The sequence below is a fragment of the Corythoichthys intestinalis genome, chromosome 19 (genome assembly GCF_030265065.1).
Source record: "Corythoichthys intestinalis isolate RoL2023-P3 chromosome 19, ASM3026506v1, whole genome shotgun sequence".
Taxonomy (NCBI): domain Eukaryota; kingdom Metazoa; phylum Chordata; class Actinopteri; order Syngnathiformes; family Syngnathidae; genus Corythoichthys; species Corythoichthys intestinalis.
Window position 1 is genome coordinate 18,838,737 of NC_080413.1, and position 20,857 is coordinate 18,859,593.

The 20,857-nt window shown below is 38.7% G+C and overlaps 2 protein-coding genes across 2 annotated transcripts; both read right to left on the reverse strand.

The window, feature by feature from the left end:
• Nucleotides 1–1,472: 1,472 nt before the first annotated feature.
• msgn1 (mesogenin 1) lies at nt 1,473–5,106 on the reverse strand. The gene is made up of 2 exons (XM_057822564.1): nt 4,968–5,106; nt 1,473–2,144 (listed from the first exon to the last, which is right to left on the reverse strand). Exon 2 carries the CDS (start codon nt 2,118–2,120, stop codon nt 1,632–1,634), a length of 489 nt encoding a protein of 162 aa, XP_057678547.1. The 5' UTR covers nt 2,121–2,144; nt 4,968–5,106; the 3' UTR covers nt 1,473–1,631.
• Nucleotides 4,583–20,823, reverse strand: LOC130907447 (flap endonuclease GEN homolog 1). Its single transcript, XM_057822554.1, has 13 exons — nt 20,348–20,823; nt 18,111–18,303; nt 17,868–18,044; nt 17,385–17,495; nt 16,947–17,020; nt 16,788–16,873; nt 13,319–13,469; nt 13,182–13,218; nt 13,013–13,093; nt 11,434–11,564; nt 11,281–11,342; nt 9,025–9,174; nt 4,583–6,125 (listed from the first exon to the last, which is right to left on the reverse strand). The coding sequence occupies exons 1-13, from the start codon at nt 20,506–20,508 to the stop codon at nt 5,011–5,013; spliced, it is 2,529 nt and encodes an 842-aa protein (XP_057678537.1). The 5' UTR covers nt 20,509–20,823; the 3' UTR covers nt 4,583–5,010.
• Between the last annotated feature and the right edge of the window lie 34 nt (nt 20,824–20,857).

Below are 20,857 nucleotides of genomic sequence, written 5' to 3' on the forward strand. Positions count from 1 at the left end.
GCATCTGCGGTCAAATTATAATAAGACAGGTTTTCAGAGACTGTAAGTGGCATACAATGACTCTCTGAAAATCTTGTTGAAAAGGCCCCAAGTGGTGCAGTGCCTCTGAAATGTTTGTACCCGTTTGGTTGAATACTCTCCAGTCCCTCCTAAGGGTGCTGATGTTTAATTTTATTGATCGTTTGAAGGGTTCTAAAAATGTGATTGTCTTGGGGCTGACTAAAATTTAGCACAGTTCTACATGCTGCTTGTCAAGTGCTCTGGAAATACTGGTATAGGTGCCTTTTAAAAGGGGGTCTCTAGGTTACCTAGTGTAGTTTATCTCCTTTTATTGTTATTTTGTTTTAGTTTTGTTTCATCCTTTCCTTGTATTGTATGGTTGTAACTTGGACCTCGTGTCTGTTATTAAATGTATCTATCAATATTTTACATAAACAGAGAATTATTGTTTTCATTCATTTTAATTGTTTTAATAATTTGGTAACACTTTATAATAGTTAATAGATCATTAGTAAACTGTTGATAAATGATTTATTGTTGATTTGTGAAGTATTTGTTAACAGTTTGTTAAGCATTTACAGGGTGTTCTTCACCTGAAACACAGCTTGTGTAGAAACGTTTCAAGTTTTTGCGTGTAACGTTTGGCATTTCTATCTTTTCAGGTTAAGAAATGCCGTTCCCTTCAAAAGAAAAGGCATTTTGATAAGGCATTTTGCAGGCAGGGCTCATGTTGCACATTTATGAAAATCTGCCATAGAACCAATAAATATTTGTACTTCTCTTATTTAACCAATAAAACTTATGACCTTCAACATAAAGTGTATATAGTTGTATTAAGATCCATCAACTAGCATGGTGGGCATTTAGAATGGGGTCAACCATATTGGAACACCCTGTAAATGCTTAACAAAGTGTGAACAAATACTTTACAAATCAACAATAAATCATTTATCAACAGTTTACTAATGATCAATTAACTAGTAAAACAGAGTTATTATAAAGTGTTACCAATAATTTATTACTATAATTTTATTTATTCATATACAATCTATTTGAAAATATTATTCAAAGTATAATGAGTATGAATAATTTAATAAATAAATAAAATTTAGGCCTGGTGCCAAAATGTGGATATCACATTTTGGTCAAGTCTCACTTGTATGCAAAAATGTTAATGTTGAGACTTACAGTACATAACCAAAATGTACGTATGTGGAAGCCAGGCCATTAAGGGGGTAAATCATGTTTTTTTGGGTGTGTATTTTGTTTCATTGTCAAAAAATGGTCACTATTTAAATAGCCTAGCATTCAGATTGGGTTAAATGTTTGCGCGTTTGTTTTAATGCAAGACAAAAATGAATTAAAATTGTATTTTAAAAGAAGAAACAAAAATGTGACATCAAATCATGTTTATTTTTTAAGCACCTTTTAATAGGCCACAATTGTTATTATTTCATGAATTCTATCTCCACATGAAAACAATAAGCGCCCTTGAAACAATATTTACATCAAGGAAGGGCAAATAGAAACATACGTAATAAATCCAAGCACACTTATTGAAAAAAACAAAAGAGCCCACAAAGTCCACCAAAAATTGACATTTACGCGCGTGGGTGCGTAAACGGTCACAGTTACGCATGGTTCAGAATGTCCGAGAGCTTGTTGATGTACTCGATGGTGTACTTGAGGGTTTGTATTTTGGTCAGAGGCTGGCCCCTCTTGGTGTAGTCCGGCGGCAGGTAGTCCCGGAGCTGGTGCAGAGCCTCGGCGAGGATCCTCATCCTCATCTTCTCCCTCTCGCTGGCTTTAACGCGCCTCTTTGTGGACATCTTGGCCTTGCCCAGCGTCCTAGGCGCCTTGGAGCCGGACCCCCGTCTGGAAAAGTCGTAGGCGATCTCCTGGTGTCCGCGCGAGAAGAACATCTCCGGCGAGGAGCAAACAGAGTCTCCGGAGGGAGACGACGACTCCGGGGAAGAGGATTGGAGTTGCTCCCTGACCTCCCAGTCTTGGAGGATATGGCCGGTTGCGACATCGAGGTCCATGTTGAGGGAATCGCATCCAGAGATGCTGACAGAAGACGGGTTCCTCGGAGGAGATGACGTTTTTATACGCGGGCGCATCTCCGGAGGTTTATGGGTTCACAGCTGAGGCGGAAAAAACGAGTTCAAAGCGAAGCACAAGTGGCAAAATGCGACCTTCGCGAAGGACGTCGTTCGTTCTCACCGAGGTGCGAATAAGGCTAATAGGCGGATAATGCGACAGAAAGACAAATAATTAGATTCCCTTTGTTGGAGATGAGCCTTTAAAGTCTGCACGGCGACAATTATCAGTTTGATGTGATGTGCCTAATGAAGGGCAGGCCCACCGCAGGACCCCCAAAACATTTGCTGGCAGTAGTATCATGCATGCATTACAACACGTATTTTGCTACAATTAGAATGATAGAAAAGGACATAAATTGAACCCGTTTTTGATTAACCATCATAATACAAAAACATGAGTAAAGGCCAAATGAAAACGACAATTAACCAACGTATTCCTTGATAATAATATGCAACAATTGGGAAAAAAAATTGAATTACATTTGTACACTGATTAAAACTAAAATTGATTCTAAAATGAGTTTTTTTCTCCACAGCTTATATCTTGTTACTACTTGCACGCTTTATCTTCTGTACAGTGGTGTGAAAAAGTATCTGAATCTTTTGGAATTCATCACATTTCTGAATAAAATCACCATAAAATGTGATCTGATCTTTGTCAAAATCATACAGATGCAGAAAGTGTCTGCTTTAACTAAAACCTCCCAAATATTTATTGGTGTTCATATTTTAATGAAGATAATATGCAAACAATGACAGAAGGGGGAAAAATTAAGTGAACCATCACATTTAATATTTTGTGCACCCCCCGTTTGACACCAATAACTTCAACCAGACGCTTCCTGTAGCTGCAGATCAGTCTGGCACATCGATCAGGACTAATCTTGGCCCATTCTTCTCTGCAAAACTGCTGTAGATCAATCAGATTCCTGGGATGTCTGGCATGAACCGCTGTCTTTAGGTCATGCCAGAGCATCTCAATGGGGTTCAAGTCTGGACTTTGACTTAGCCACTCCAGACCTTGTATTTTGTTCTTCTGAAACCATTCTGAAGATGATTTACAACTGTGTTTTGGATCATTGTCTTGTTGCAGCATCCATCCTCTTTTTGGCTTTAACTGTCTGACAGACGGCCTCAGGTTTTCCTGCAAAACATCCTGATAAACTCTTGAATTCATTCTTCCATTAAAGATAGCAATTTGTCCAGGCCCTGAGCCAGCAAAACAGCCCCAAATCATGATGCTCCCTCCACCATGCTTCACGGTGGGGATGAGGTGTTGATTTTGGTGAGCTGTTCCATTTTTCCTCCACACATGGCGTTGTGTTTTACTCCTAAACAGTTCAACTTTGGTTTCATCAGTCAACAAAATATTTTGCCAAAACTTCTGTGAAGTGTCCAAGTGCCTTTTTCGAACATTAAATGAGCAACCATGTTTTTTTTTTTTTAGACAGCAATGGCTTCCTCCGTGGAGTCCTCCAATGAACACTATTCTTGGCCATCGTGTTACATATAGTTGATGTGTGCACAGAGATATTGGACTGCGCCAGTGATTTCTCCAAGTCATTAGCAGACACTCAAGGGTTCTTTTTACCTCTTTGAATATCCTGCACTGAACTCTTGGCGTCATCTTTGGTGGACGGCCACTCCTTGGGAGAGAAGCAACAGTGCCAAACTCTCTCCATTTGTAAACAACTTCTCTGACTGTCAATTGATGAACATCCAGACTTTTAGTGATGGTTTTGTATCCTTTCCCAGCTTTATATTATTAAGTCAACAAACCTTGATCGCAGGTTTTCAGACAGCTCTTTTGACTGAGCCATGATACAAATCAGACAATGCCTTTCATCAAGACAATTCTTACCAGGTGTGTGTTTTATAGTGGGCAGAGCAGCTTTAAACCACACATCAGTGATTGGGCACACACCTGACTTAAAATGTTTGGTAAAAATTGGTTTCAATTGCTCTTTAAGTCTCCTTAGGCACAGTGTTCACTTATTTCCCCCCCTCCTGTCAGTGTTTGTGTGCCATCCTCATTAAAATATGAAAACCTATCAATGTTTGGAGGGGTTTTAGTTAAAGCACTGTATTTTCATCTGTGTGATTTTGACAAAGATCAGATCACATTTGATGGTGATTTTATGCAGAAATGTGAGAAATTCCAAAAGGTTCAGATACTTTTTCATACCACGTTAAAATCACTATAGTGTTGAGTGTACATGGTGGTCATGTGTTTCTTTCATTTTTCATTGTAGGGCAATATTTGTAATGAGCAAAAATGTGAGTACATATTCTCATATTTTTTTTTAAGAAAATGTGTGTCCACTCTTAACGTTGAAAAACTTTGACGTGATCGAGAAAAACTGAGATCAGTTTTGGATTCCGCACCCATAATTGAGTCAAACAGCTGTCAAACCTAACGCAACAAAAAATGTGTTCCCCAGTGTAATTGATGGAGCACTATACTAATTTCTCGCAGCACTTTGGGTGTTTTAAGCTTTTATTACGCCATACAACATATAAATATAAGCGTTTGGGGGGAAACAAGCCAGTGAGGAGTTATTTGGGCAAGAGGATGCAGCTGTCACTAAGCGCAAGCCAGACCTTTCATGTCTGAAAAGGTGTGCAAGGCCTCACTCATGATCAAGGGGACCAACAGCAGAGGGCTGTAAAAGCAAAAGCGCAGTGCTCTTGGGAGTGTTTAAAAGACAAATATTTTAGAAATTGTACCAAATTATTGTAAATCTAGATTTTAATCTCAATTCTCACTACTGTATTGTGTGGCAGGTATAATAACTACTAATACACTGTTAGTATTGGCGTGCTAAAACAATGAGCCTAAACGTATGAAATTCACAAATATACTACCTTTAGTCATGATGACTTTCTCTTGCTTTTTTCATCCTGCTTTTCATTTTAGGAACTTGAGCCTCAGTCTCTCCCCAAGCGGCAAAGGACTATCCCCGCCAATGACTGAATCGTCGCTATCTAAAACAACAATGGGGGACGGCGGGGCGGGAGGAAACACATCATCGACGTCTGCTTCTACCTGGCTTTTGCTTTTAAGGTTTATAACATTTTCTGTACTCTGCACACGTTTGGGCATCAAGGACTGGACACTTTGAGTTGTGGTTTTTAGTAATCCAGAAACTGGTTTGTGTGCGTGCTTGCTTTTAGTGGTTCTGTGAGACCTGATCTGCTGCTTCTCCTCATCACTGTCCTCACTGGATGAACACACAGTCATGCATACACTCTTCTTGACGGTCGCCTTTGTGTCTTTGTCTGCCTTACATGGCTCAGAGTGGCACCTCAGCACATTTGTGGCTGCTCCTCTGACAAATTTGTACTTGTGAGGCGGCCTTTCATCAATCTGCGTCTGACTTCGTACTGCTGTATTACCATATGCTTCACTTGCCATCTTTTTGTTTGAAGACAGCTTCTCTGATATCATGATACCATCGCTGTCTTTTTGAGTGTGTGATTTGGGTTTTAAAGTTGGTACAAGGTTGCTCAGTTGTTTGGGGATATCCTCATTGCAAGTTGTCATTGCTGTGGTTGTGTTCCTCATAAGCAGCCTTTCCCGAAGAGGAAATTCAGTGAAACTTTGTTCTGTGCCAGCATTGCCAGTGTGTTCAAGTTCCGAGATTTTCATTTCAACTTCCACCATGTTCTTGACGTCGCCACCCGCAGGGTTTGAAGTGCGTTGCGGTGGCGGCGTGGTCGTGAACGATGAGGCGTCCCAATCGATGTCACTAAGGTGGAGGGCTTTGATAGCTGCAGATACAGACGGTGAGGAATCTCCCTGAGAATGAGACCTCCCAAGACAATTTTCCTTGAGTGGATGATGCTTTTTATAGGTCATCGGTGTGTCCGATAAAACCACTTCCTGGAAGTTTGGAAGGATTTCAGGTGCTGTTTCGGTTGTCGGCTTTTGAAGAGAGCTCTGAAGGGTCATCTGTGCTAGGAAGTCCGAAACACCCTCGGATTTATCAAGCGGCTTCTCCTTTTTATTCTTTGGTTTCCTTTCTGAAAGAGGCACGGAAAGCCATGTGAGAATCATATACTTTATCCATTTGAACATCTAAGGGAAATAAATAGCATAATCTTCACATATACAGTACGTACGTATACAGTGGTACCTCGACATCTTTTCGACATCCGATGTAAAATTTGACTTGTAATTTGTCTCGACATATGATGACATGCTCGAAATACGACGGTTTACGACAGCGTCGCAATTTCATTGTTTTCCCGCAAGACAGACGCACGGCAGATTTTCTTGTGTGAGAAATCAGCATGGGTCCCAAGAAGGTTAGTGCAGGTGGTGATGAACGGAAAAAGGTGATGCTTACCATTGAAATTAAGAAGGAAATTATAGAAAAATATGAGCGTGGTGTGCGTGTGAGTGAAATGGCTCTACAATATTGCCGGTCTCCTTCAGCCTCTGTTCGCTAGTCAGTATACGTTAAGATAACGTGAAATTGACGTATATTGGTATCTGCCTTTTTTTTTTTTTAGTCACACCTGCCGATATGTAAAAATCCATTTAAAACTGGGTTATTTTAATTCAGATGCACCCGCACCTCTTTCTCCTGCCTGCTGTCTCCTGCATGATTATTCACCCCGTCCTCTGATTGGTTAAATGGTAAATGGAGTTACACTTGTATTGCACATTTCCACCTTTTTAAAGAGATCCACGGATATAAAGACTTGTAGTTTTTAAAAGATAAAAGTTATTATGAGTTAAAAAAAAATTGATATTGAAACCCCACTTAATGTTTTCGCTTCAATACGATTACAATACAATACAATAAAATTTGTAAAATTATTTTAACTAGTAGGTCACTATTATTGTTGACGTCGCAGGGCTGTGACGTCACATAGTTACACTGCTGGGCTTCCAGAGCATGACTGTACCGATATAAACATGTCATCTTTTCAACCCTTTCAATTTGAACCTCAGAGTAACATTAATGAGCATGACAGCACTGTCGATATTTCAAAAACGAGCAGCAAAAGCAAAATGAACAGAAAAGATGGGATGAGGCGTGACGAGAGTAAGAAAAAAAAACTATGTTCTATCAAAATGTGCTACACCAGCAAAACGTTCAGCAAGAGGCGAATTTGACACCCAAAGCACTACCGTGCACTTTCAGTTTGTTTTGTTTAGATGCATACAGACAGAACATACTAAAGATGCCTTAATAAAATACTTAAACATAGTAATATCAATTAAGGGTGGTTTAAATATGCTACGTGACTAATGTGATCAACAGATCAACAATCTGCTTTAAAGCTACCACGAGAAAACACGATGCTTAAAAGTAGGAGAGGAAAACACATGCAAAACGTACAAGTACTCGCTGCTTTTAGCCGATGAGCACATGTGTTGGATGTCTCGCTGTGTAGAAGGAATCGCAGTAACCCCGGTAGTATTCATCAAGTGACAGTGACAATCTACGTCATCACGAGCGTGCATAAAACATGGCACCCTCCATAGGTCAAAACATGTACAAAATATTATTGATTTTTAAATCAATAGCAATATTTTATGTGTTTCTAATGGCATATTTTAGTAAAAAAGAACAATTGTGGCCTATTAGAGTCATTAAGTCTTAAGTCTTTAAGTTCAAGGTTCCCTTTAAGGCCTTCAAAGCGCTTCACACTATATCCTTATCTACAGCTGCACCAGGAGCAACATGGGGTTTAGTATCTTGCTGAAGGATACTTACACGAGGTCATCAGGGCGGAGAATTCATGGAAAAATTCAGGAAGTTATTATTTAACTTTTTATTTAACTTGACAAGAGGTGCTGATGAGCCTAAGAAATGCCTGTATTTTTGTTGGATTGTATTTTCTGTGGAAAATTTCCATAGAGCTATTTATATAACCTTTTATTCAACTTCATAAGAGATGTTTCTGATTCAAGGAAACAGGCACCTCTGGAGCTATTATTTTCTATATGTGTGATTCATTAAACATGCTTTAGGAATTTCATTGAAGGTCAATGTTTGCATTATTCAATTTTTTACGCCAGTTTTTACACTTTTACTGCTAATGAATATCTGCTTCAAAAATCGATTATCGGCCCCGCTAACTACTAATAATTGGTAGCGGTCCTGAAAAACCCATATCGGTCGATCTGTAATTCATAATGTTTTTATTTTGCTATGTGTAATTGCCATTTGTAATTGCACCAGCAGTATTTATAAAGGATTTAGCATAGGGTTTTGGACTGTGGAACGAATTTACCAAATCAAGATATATTCTTATGGGAAAATCCCGCTTGACATACGACCATTTCCATTTACAAACCAGGTCCTGAATCGAATTAAATTCGTATGTAGAGGTACCACTGTACAGTAAAATAAACTTTTTTTGCGATGGCCAAAATCGCATTTTTATTTGTACAACTAAAAGGCAGTAGTTTTTGATTCAGTTCATCCCTTTATCTCATCCGATGTACTTCGGGTAATTATCCAATTCAACCCATCTATGTTCAAAGAGGCAAGGAAGTAAATAACCTGTGTATTAACATTTAGTTTAATCTTTGGTTGGTGGAGTGTGGTGAGACGTATCTATCGCCCTACTACAGATTTCTCAGGGCCACAATTTTCAATGTGGGATGCCAGTTTTCCTTCCTGTACACAGTGCAAGGTGAAGCTTCAAGCGAGGGCGAGACAATCAAGACCGGGAGACACCTCGCGGCTCCATTTGAGCCTTTGATGTGCGCTGGCCGAGCTGTCAAACTAACATGTTCGGGTGTCGGAGCAGCCGTAACGGCCTCGCTTGCAAAAACAAGCCAACGCTCCAGGTGCCTTTGATCAGGACATTTCGTTGACTCGGTATGGGAAGAACTTGGCGCATTAGGTATATTGGAAGTGGGTGGGGTTTGGACTCTTCATAACACAACAGAAATTCTTACTTTTTGTCTTGTTCTCTTCAGCTAATGCTTTGTCCTTAAAGTAAGTCTCCACCACCTCTGGGAAGGCCACACGGAAGAGGTTCTCCTCTTCCACTGACCTCACCTCGTCCTGATCTTTGGCGGAACGGTCCTCTGGAAATACGTAATGATCTGCAAGATATGCACAATAAGAGGGCCATTTGTTTTAACACTTTTATTTTGCTTTCCATAAAGTGAGTTTTTGCTCTGCTTATAGGACCTTCATAAGTAATTAATTCAACTTTTCCAAGTTAAATTGAGTTATGTTACAGTGGCATGAAAAAGTATCTGAACCTTTCTGAACCTCACATTTCTGCATAAAATCACCATCAAATGTGATTTGATCTTTGTCAAAATCACACAGATGAAAAAACTGTCTGCTTTAATTAAAACCAGCCAAACATTTATAGGTTTTCATATTTTAATGAGGATAATATGCAAACAATGACAGAAGGGAGAAAAATAAGTAAGTGAACTATCACATTTAGTGATAGTTAGTTAGTTAGTTAGTTTATTTTGTGCCCCCCCGGGCAGCAATAACTTCAAACAGACGCTTCCTGTAGCTGCAGATCAGTCTGCCACATTGATGAGGACTAATCTTGGCCCATTCCTCTCTACAAAACTACTGTAATTCAGTCAGATCCCTGGGATGTCTGGCAAGAATCGCTGTCTTTAGGTCATGCCACAGCATCTCAATGGGGTTCAAGTCTGGACTTTGACTTGGCCACTTCAGAACGTGTATTTTGTTCTTCTGAAACCATTATGAAGTTGATTTAATTCTGTGTTTTGGATCATTGTCTTGTTGCAGCGTCTATCCTCTTTTTAGCTTCAACTGTCTGACAGATGGCCTCAGGTTTTCCTGCCAAATATCCTGATAAACATTTGAATTCCATTCTTCCATTAATGATTGGAAGTTGTCCAGGCCCCAAGGAAGCAAAACAGCGCCAAATCATGATGCTCCTTCCACCATGTTTCACAGTGGGGATGAGGTGTTGATGTTGGTGAGCTGTTCCATTTTTCCTCCACACACAACGTTGTGTGTTACTCACAAACAATTTAACTTTGGTTTCATCAGTCCATAAAATATTTTGCCAAAACTTCTGTGGAGTGTCCAAGTGCCTTTTTGCAAACATTAAACAAGCAACAATGTTTTTTTAGACAGCAGTGGCTTCCTCCATAGAGTCCTCCCATGAACACCATTCTTGGTCATAGTTTCACATATAGTTGATATGTGCACAGAGATATTGGACTGTGCCAGTGATTTCTGTAAGTTTTTAGCAGAAGTTTCTATGGTTCTAGGATTCCGTGCTGAAATCTTGGCGTCATCTTTGGTGGACGGCCACTCCTTGGGAGAGAAGCAACAGTGCCAAACTCTTTCCATTTATAGACAACTTCTCTGACTGTCGATTGATGAACATTCAGACTTTTAGAGATGGTTTTGTATCCTTTCCCAACTTTATACAAATCAACAATCCTTGATCGCAGGTCTTCAAACGGCTCTTTTGACCGAGCCATGATGCACATCAGACAATGCTTCTTATCAAGACAATTCTTACCATGTGTGTGTTTTATAGTGGGCAGGACAGCTTTAAACCACTCATCAGTGATTGGGCACACACCTAACTTAAATTGCTTGGTAAAAATTGGTTTCAATTACTCTTTAAGTCTCCTTAGGCAGATCGTTAATTTACTTATTTTTCCCCCTTCAGTCATTGTTTGTATGCTATTCTCATTAAAATATGAAAACGTGTGAATGTTTGGGTGGTTTCAGTTAAAGCAGGCACTTTTTCATCTGTGTGATTTTGACAAAGATCCGATCACATTTGATGGTGATTTTATGCAGAAATGTGAGAAATTCCAAAAGGTTCAGATACTTTTTCATACCACTGCACAAGAATTTTAAGCAACCATCGTGACCAATATTTATGGATTGTATTTATAACAATTTATTTGTAATTATTAGTATATATTTACGTTAGGTGACTAGCTTGTTAGTGAGCAAGACTTGGATATGACAGATTTCCCAGCGCTGAGAGGAAGCCAGTTTAGCACCTAGCGGCTGTTGTGAGTGATCTGCCACCTCTGAAGCGTACCTCACAGCCAGTCACTAACAACCCCCAGCAGTCTCCTACGTCCACACACCACAAACTCAACCTAGCCCCACGCAGCAGGCCTGTCAATCAAGCTGAAAGGATGTTTTCTCACGATGTGTGTGTGTATGCGCGTGCTTAAACTTGCCTGGTGTGCTCCAGATGACTTCGAAGCAAGAAACTGAATTCCTTACGCGTTGTTTCAATATTCTTTTTATAGAAGGAAAGAAAAGATCATTAAAAATACATATTTAAAAAAATGTACTTTTGGATTGATTAAAATAAAATTTGAAAGTGTTACCGGATGGGCTTTATTTGCGACGACATCATTTTGCCATACTTTCTGTTCATCAGCTCTGTATAGGTCATCAGAACTAAAACCTTTTCACTGGTGTAATGCTTTGGCCATTCCATTTTGTCATAAGCAAATTTCTATTTAAAAAAAAAAAAAAAAAAAAAAAAAAAGGGTGAAAATAAAGCCCGCTTTTTCTGAACATGCCGAGAAAAAAAAAAAAGAAATCCCAAATGCTTAAAATTAGGGCTGTCAAAATTATCGCGTTAACGGGCATTAATTTTTTTTTTTTTTTTAAATTAATCACGTTAAAATTAGGGCTGTCAAACGATTAAAATTTTTTAATCGAGTTAATTACAGCTTAAAAATTAATTAATCGTAATTAATCACAATTCAAACCATTTATAAAATATGCCATATTTTTCTGTAAATTATTGTTGGAATGGAAAGATAAGACACAAGATGGATATATACATTCAACATACGGTACATAAGGACTGTATTTGTTCATTATAACAATAAATCAACAAGACCGCATTAACATTATTAACATTCTGTTAAAGCGATCCATGGATAGAAAGACTTGTAGTTCTTAAAAGAAAAATGTTAGTACAAGTTATAGAAATTTTATATTAAAACCCCTCTTAATGTTTTCGTATTAATACAATTTGTAAAATTTTCAATCAAAAAATAAACTAGTAGCCCGCCATTATTGATGTCAATAATCACTTACACAATGCTCATGGGTGCGGAAGCCTATAAAATCAGTCGCACCCAAGCGCCAGCAGAGGGCGGCAATACTCCATAAAACACAACAAGTGAGCGTTTCACTGTACTGTCATTTAAATCTGTCTGAGCGGGTCATCTGCGTTAATTGCGTCAAATATTTTAACGTGATTAATTTAAAAAACTAATTAACGCCCGTTAACGCGATAATTTTGACAGCCCTAGTTAAAATATTTGACGCAATTAACGCAGATGACCCGCTCAGACAGATTTAAATGACAGTACAGTGAAACTCTCACTTGTTGTGTTTTATGGAGTTTTGCCACCCTCTGCTGGCGCGTGGGTGCGACTGATTTTATAGGCTTCAGCACCCATGAGCATTGTGTAAGTAACTATTGACATCAACAATGGCGGGCTACTAGTTTATTTTTTGATTGAAAATTTTACAAATTTTATTAAAACGAAAACATTAAGAGGGGTTTTAATATAAAATTTCTATAACTTGTACTAACATTTTTCTTTTCAGAACTACAAGTCTTTCTATCCATGGATCGCTTTAACAGAATGTTAATAATGTTAATGCCATCTTGTTGATTTATTGTTATAATAAACAAATGCAGTCCTTATGTACCGTATGTTGAATCCATCTTGTCTTATCTTGCCATTCCAACAATAATTTACAGAAAAATATGGCATATTTCATAGATGGTTTGAATTGCGAATAATTACTATTAATTAATTTTTAAGCTGTAATTAACTCGATTAAAAAATTTAATCGTTTGACAGCCCTACTTAAAATATGAGGAACCTTACAGATAAGCAAAATGTTTCACTTCAAGTGGATGAACAAAATGTACTTTACCTGCATTAATAGCATGTTTGGCTGTCTCCTCTTAAAGTTTGTGACAGGTTTATCCTTGGTTAGCAAAAACTCATTGATAATCTGAAGGGAGTTTCAGATTAAACATAAGGTCAAATATCAATTTGACAGAAGTTCTGGAATAAAATGAGGCATTTGGCAACAGTTGTACCTCTGTAAATGGGAACTGCTGGCTCGCTAAAGTTTTCCTGAAATTAAATCAAACAACATAAACAAATACATATGTGCGCTATTAACTGCAGTCTGAAAGTTTTGTTCAGTATTGATGCTATATTGATTGTCATATACTTTTTAATATTTGCCTCGATGGACTGAGCCTGGCGGGTCCGTTCTGAGCAATGCCAGTCACATGGACATTGGTAGTCAAAATCCTGAGGTTGACAGAATCGTTGGCTGTTGCAAAGCACACAGCCAGTGCGTTCATGTGCTTTGGCTGAGCCTAAAAAAAAATTATTTTTTTTTATAAGAAGCGCAAACATACAGTCAGTCCTGGCCACTGGGAGCAGTATATTCATTCCTAAAGTCACAAAGGAAGAAAAGTCACCACTAGTCTCTCAGTTACTCAAGAAAAAGTACTGGTTGTTTTTGGCAGAGGATAAAGAACAAATGTTTGAGTATTTATTATTCATTTATTGTCGTCATCATCATCGGTATCATTGACAGTTGCAAAATGTGATATGATCAACGCAAAGAAAGAAAGAACCGAAGAAAGACAAGAGCTGATGGGAGAAGCATATGCTTATCAAGACCCGTCCCCCCGCAGCCAAGGACACACAATCAAACGTGGTAGAGTTGCATACATTACATTACATGAGCTTTTTTTTTTCCCACATGAATTTTCTTCCCCAAAGTTATTGATTTGCCATAGCACTTAGGTAATGTTTTCGATCAGTGTGAGTTCATCGATTAGGGTGATTGTCATATTTGTGTAGGGAGGAATAGCCGAGGGAGTCATGGAGGGCCACCTCCGCCGCAATCCGCTCAGGTGGGTTAGTCTTCATCCGCCCTGGCCTGGTTCCCGCGAGCATTAGCATCGTACTTCTCTCCCGAGCTGGGTGATCCGACTTTCCCTGGGTCAGGAGTCTCGGAGAGTGGCGTAAATATATTTTCCAGTAGAATTCCAGCAACTTGAGGCACTTTGCTTTGAGCGAGCCTTTCTTGGTCCCGGATCTCCGTAATAATTTTCCTCACCATTTGAGCGGCGGCAACACTTGATGCTGCTTGTTCCATCTTCACCTGGGACAAATCATCACAGGCCTTGTTGACAGCGTCGCCGATGTTACGCGCAATCTCCATTGCTTCTTTGTGTTGCCGCATCACTCTCACCGAGAAACGGTGCATCCAAAGGGCGCCAATAAGCAGCAGAAGGGCAAGCACCAGCAGTAAGTCGAAAATGAAGAGATCTTCCACATCCTCAATCTGAAGAGCCGTCAAGCATATGGGCCTCCACTTCCCCCAGGAATCCTCCGTATATCCAGACGTGAAGGTGTTGGCAGGACATGGGCGTTGGTTCGATGTAGCTCGCATTGTTGAAAAAATTCTGTCCAGCGAACTCAGCGACCAGTTTACCAGCTCCATTGTATACAGATGTTACAGTTCAGGCAGCATGCACATATGCGAGCAGTTAATGTTCTGTGTTTGCTGCGGAGCTTATTTTTAGGGCGTGCAATGTTGTGACTTTGTCTCTGTCCCTGACATTCCTATCATTTATTTGTTGTGGGACTACTATGATATGTCTGTGTGTGTGGCAGTAGTGTTATTGTATTATTATCAATGGTGTTCAAGGTAGCGACTCAAAATGCTTTTGTCCTTTTAAATGCTTCTGGCAAGCTTATTGCGCAGATAGCTCACATGGGCCTTCCATGTAAGTAAATCATCTATTACTACACCTAAGACTTTGTGCTCCCTTACTGTTTGTATCATCACATTGTTTATTTGTATGCTTAAGTGCTCGTATTGTTATACTAGGTTTTATTTCCATTGGTATGTCGACACCATTTGTGTTTTAATGGTGTGATGAAGGAAACGTTCTTTAATTCAGGGTCCCCCCAGGAATGATAAATCTAAATTCAAGACTTTTAAGACCTTTTTTAATGCCATTTCAACTGAAAATTAATACTTTTCTCGCACCCATTATTTAGATAATATTGAATCATATTAAAAAATAAAGCACTGAACATCAAATTTAACCTCAATTACTAAGTGTGTTTGACAAAAGAATGCACATTTACTGAAGATACAATTAAAACACATTTAAATATAAGGTGTTTCAGATTTTTTTTTCCCAGGATAAAATGGATTTTACACTATTTTTGTAAAGCAACGTCAGAAATTACATTTGCAATGCAACAGGTTTCCCTTTTAAGAGGACCTAGTCAAGGTGGTAGGTTGGTGATTGTCAAGTTGGTCACCTTAACTGGTGATTGTCAAGTTGGTCACCTTAACTGTAAAGTGCTTGGGAAAATCTTGCAATTGGGAGTGAAAGTTTAAAAAACAGCCACTAAATGGCAGTAGTTTACCATTAATTACCACAAAATAAAAAAGCTACACATGACCATTTCCCTTGGTAATTGTTTTTTTCTAATCACATGACAAGAAGCATACAAAACACATGTTAATCCTTTGTTAGCTATTGAAGACATTTCTTTTAATCAGATAGAGAAAATCCATACTCTTATTCAATCAAGAAAAACATTTAAATATACCAGGAGGTGTTTTACTATCACCTACATTACAATTTGCCTATCACCATGCCATGTTATTCAGATCAACGTTACCCCGCACTCGTTCCAATAATAGTGTCAACCATGTTGTGTATCTGAGGGTGATGGTGGATCTACAACTCCGGTTTATCCATGCTAAGGCTAGTGCATCTGCCAATACCCCATTGAACATGGCTAACTCTTGAGTTAAAACTACGAAATTCACATTCATTTGAAAGGCAAACCGTGCAGAAATACATTATTGCATCTAACACATTTTAATTGGAGAAATTGGCAACTTACTTTGAAATGTTAAGCAGGTCCACTGCCTTCGCATGACCCATAAACTGCGACCCAAAGTATCTGGATGAGACTTGGTCGCCGATCCAATACCTCACATGCTGGTCCAACTGTTTGGACTTGGTTGTCTTGTTGAGGCTTTCGTTGAACATAACAACTAAGGCATCTGAGCAGTTCCTTACGTTAGCACACAGTACTGTGCGATTGCCTGCTGTTGTCATGTTGATGCTAATGATGCTAACAGCGCGCACGCACGAGGTGCATTATGATTTGTAGTGCAGTGCATTGTAAAAATTCTACGCGTCATCTTCGTTATGGATTAAAAAAAAAAAAAAAAAAAAAAAAACTTTGTCACGGATATAATTTAGGTTGCACTGAGATGTTCTTCAAAATTAAAAACACGGTGAAAAAATTCCAGACTTACGACAGCTAATTTAATACTATTAATACCTTTAATAATGGAAAACTAAATTCAATGCTTTTTTAATACTTTTAATAACCCACGGGTACCCTGTAATTCATTGGTTGGCACTAAATTCACATCACGACCAGTTGTGTCTATTGAAATTAATTGAACCTTTGTTGCAGTCAATGCGGAATTATAATTGTTAATAATAGGGTTTTCCAAGCTTGTGCAGCTACTGTATCTGACTTCTGTGGTTCTGCGGTAGTTGATTGTTGAATACACATATTTGAGACACGAACCAACTATTATCTAGGCTACTCACAGAGGTTCGAGTTCAAAGCTCACTCACCTGGATGTCGACATATGTGGCAGTGAGGAAGCTTCTTCACGACTCCCTGAGACACGCACACCGCCTCGTCCTTCCACCGCATGAACCTGAGAGAATCAGCACATGCGACATCATCACACCACTCTGTTGCCTTGATAGCGGTGATTGTTTTTATTTTACCTCTGCAGGAGAGTCTGTCCTTTGATGGTCTTTATCAGCTTGAGAGCTTGTTCTTTCCCGACACCTGGGATTCCCTTAAAGGAGAATCAAAAAACATGCGTAAGGAGATGAACAGAAGTTGTGTTTGGTTCATTTTGTGTGTATTAACAGTAGGCGATAGAGCCCCAAAATAATATCACAATATTTAAGCACAGTAACTTTACATTTCAAGAACGATGCATATACTTTAAGGGGCGCACCTCAAACTATGTTCACATAATTATTTAGGGAAAAAGTTGGCGTCTTTGTGCTACACTTGCTCTTCGAAATTGTTGTATATAACGTGTGCATCTGTAGGGATGTTTACATAATGTCTGATGTCATCATATCACGAACTACCGGGATATTTTAAATTTCCTATCACCGCCTAAAACAACCTTAATGTGTATTTTTACATACTTTGGGAATGTAATCACATCCGAGGAGGATTGCCAGACCGACAAGATTCTCTCTGGAGAGACGCAGCTCAGTTTGGACACGTGAGGTCTTGTAGCAGTCCACTTGAGGGTCCTGAGGAAATATAAGAATTAACATGGTGCATGCTGTTTTGGATACATATTAATGGAAGGACAATCCCCAATTAATGTTGTAACATAACTACAGTTGTAACATGTAAATGCCCAATGCTACAGTGGATATAAAAGGTCTACATACTCCTGTTCAAATGTTTTTGTGTAGAGACCAACAGAAATCATTTTAAAACAAAATGGGGAGTAATAATAAAGAAATCAGATAACATTGTTGTGACATCATAAAAAATCCCAAAACCTTTGAGTCATGTTTTCTATCAATATCACTTTAAAGGAGTATGCATATCAATTACTTAAACCCCAGACAGGTTATTTCAGGTAAGTACAGAAGAGAGCTCATAACCATACATACTTTGGAGTTCATATTAAAGTTTCTGTAGACAGTCCGTGCACCGTACAAGAACACATCTCCATCGTTGGTGATGCAACCATCCACAAGATGGTTTGAGTCTAAGTATGCACACATCGCCTCAGCCTCTCCTGCTGCGACCACCCACGGAACTCCAAGGTAGTCCAGCATCTCTGCACACTACAAACACAGGTAATGAATAACATTGTCACGTAATGTTCACAAGCACTGTACTAGAAAACCTACCTCTCGGAGCACTGCATTAAAGCGCCCTCTGCTGATGTTAGTGGAGGATTTATAGACTTTGGGGGGACCTCCAAATCGGTTAGCAACCCTCTGGCTCATGGTCTCCGCTTTCAGTTTTGGAGCCTCTCCTTCCATGACGAACACCAGCTTCACCCCCATAAGCACGAGTGATGACACCCGGAAAAATAGATTCCTGCGTAATATCACAGTTTGCTTAGTTAGCCACATGTGATAAAATCTTTCAGACATAAATCGGTCAATGCACTTCGCCGTTCAATTACATTTGGCATTTGAACAGTACTCTTCATCATGCAGTTGGTTATTTTGAAATTTCAACCACAATTTCCTAACTTTTCGTTAATATATTAAATGCCTGAATCAAGGACGTACGTTTGCATAGGGACGGTAGGGACATGGCACAACCAACTTTTTCGGATGCTGAAATTGTCCCCGCCAACTTTTAAGCAACCTTATTTGCATTATACAATTAGATAACTTCAGTTATATAGGTCATTTAGATTGTCTTCCCATATGTTAAAAGGATAGAAGTGACCCTACCATTATTAAGTGAATTATTTTCATTATGTTCAGACTTACATTCACCCCTTTTGATTTGCTGAATGTGCCAGTCCATTTTTTTCCCCATCAAACGCACGTTTGATCGGCTGATGAGTTATACAACATCTCGTCAACATGCCGCCTCCTAAGCCAAATAGAAGGAATATTAGAAGTTTTTTTCCCCCCAGCATGCAGCACCAGCAGCCACTGTAAGTAATATAAAAAGACGTCACTATTGTGGCGGTGGGTAACATACAGAAAATTTTGCTACTGAAAGTTCGACCTGCATCAGACTTAGCATAACATTTAACTGTGCGAATTTGCTAACCTGCTAAACTTAAGTAAGTATCTGCTTAAAGAGAAGTGTCCTCGTGTATGTTTTCTACAGTTAACGTTAATTAAACTGTGAGAACTGTAGTGAACCGAGGTTTACCCCCATGTACCCCCAATTTAAATTTTTATTTTATTTATGTGGTCTTAAAGCAGCCCAGAGGAGCTTTCATTTTTGAGTTCAGCTGTGCTTGTGGACAAAAGCAGTAGTGTTTTACCTGAAGAAAGGGTCCATCTTTATATATTTTTGTTATTCCCTGTCTAAGAAGTTTTTTTCAGTTTAGTGCTGCAACGATTAATCGACTAACTCGAGTAATTCAATTAGAAAAAAAGATTCAAATTAAATTTTGCTGCTTCGAGTATTCGTTTAATTCAAGTGCCGTTGTTTTGGTTTGATTTGAAAGTGTTTGCAATTAGTTTTATTGATTTGGGTGACTCCACCGCCCTCTAGTGGCGACAGAAAATATGACATAACTCATTTCACAATTCTAGCTGCTCCCTGTTAAGACCAGAATAAGTTTTTTTGTTAATGCATTTGTAATTTAGTTTATTGGTATATTTAGCCCTTTTTGTGGGAATATGTGTTTGAACCATTTGTTAAGAGCATTGTAAAAAAAAAAATGTGAGCATTTTATAGCATTCAAGCTAGCAGACTTTTGCTACGTAAGTTCGCCAATTGTTCTTTTGTTGTACTTAATTTTTTTTTTTTTAATTCCGTTTGAGGCTTAGCTCGAATATTTCAATTTTCTACGTTCGTTATCCGATTACTCAATGATTCGAACTTACTAGTTCATCGATTAATCGACTACTAAAATAATCGTTAGCTGCAGCCCTATTTAAGTTATATTTCTTTATTTAGACGGACAACGCTGAGTGGTCTTAAGACACATGTCTGTTTCTTTGCATTCCTGGATAGTTAGGAGGTCATAAACAGGTTTGTATTATTGTATATGTTAGTATAATTTAAGTTATGTGCTAATATTGCCATTTGAATTTGCTAATAAAATCCAGACATTTATTCTGGAAGTTTTTTAAATGTTTCTTTAGAAGTTTTTGAAAACAAAGGTTTGAATCAAACGTTGTATTGCTTGAACCAATACACATGAAAGTTAGTATAATACAGATTTATTTTGCATTGCTCATTTAGCCTATCAATTAATTAGGTTAATATTCGTGAGAAAATTAGCCCTGACCCCCGTTCATTCAATCTGTTTGGTCTTATAATGTCCCGTCCCCAGCAAAAAGTGTACATGCAGGTTATGCTGTTATATCGTCCCTATCAAATGTTGAGACCAAGTCGACACCCTTGACCTAAATGTACTCAACGGCGTGTACGTGCACAGTATTACCTCAAATGGGGCTTCGTGACTCTGCCCATCATTGCTTGGACATGCTGGGCCTCGCACACCCACAAACTGAGGTCGACCGCCAGCGTCTTTCCACTCAAACTGTACAGCGGTACCGACTCGCGAACAGGTTCGACGATGGACCACAAGTCGTGTACACCCATTGTTACAGTATTATTTTTTTCATGTGCGGTAAAAGAATGGAAAAATGACAGCGACTCGACGCATAATAGAACAAATGAGTTTTTCAAAATATAGGCGCCTTTTGGGCCGCGATCAATTTCGCTCACAGTCTTACCAGCACGCTTTTCTGTTTAACACCTAAACTTTCAAGTGTTTTAAAAACAAATTTTAAAAACTATTTATTCCTAGTTTTTACCTAAAAAATGAATACAAACATTATTCTTTGACAATAAAATTATTATTTAGTTGTAAATTTGAGAACAAGACGCAAATGAACGAAATCGAACGCCGCCATGCGCGAAGATATTACGTCATATTCATGCGCCGCCA

Bases quoted from the DNA above. Each gene is read 5' to 3' on its own strand.
- LOC130907447 (XM_057822554.1), bottom strand. From the start codon at position 20,508: ATGGGTGTACACGACTTGTGGTCCATCGTCGAACCTGTTCGCGAGTCG. The intron at 13,094-13,181 runs GTACAACTGTTG...AACTCCCTTCAG, and splicing joins AGCAGTTCCCATTTACAGAG to ATTATCAATGAGTTTTTGCT. The intron at 9,175-11,280 runs GCAAGTTTAAGC...CATATCTTGCAG, and splicing joins AGTCATCTGGAGCACACCAG to ATCATTACGTATTTCCAGAG.
- msgn1 (XM_057822564.1), bottom strand. From the start codon at position 2,120: ATGCGCCCGCGTATAAAAACGTCATCTCCTCCGAGGAACCCGTCTTCT.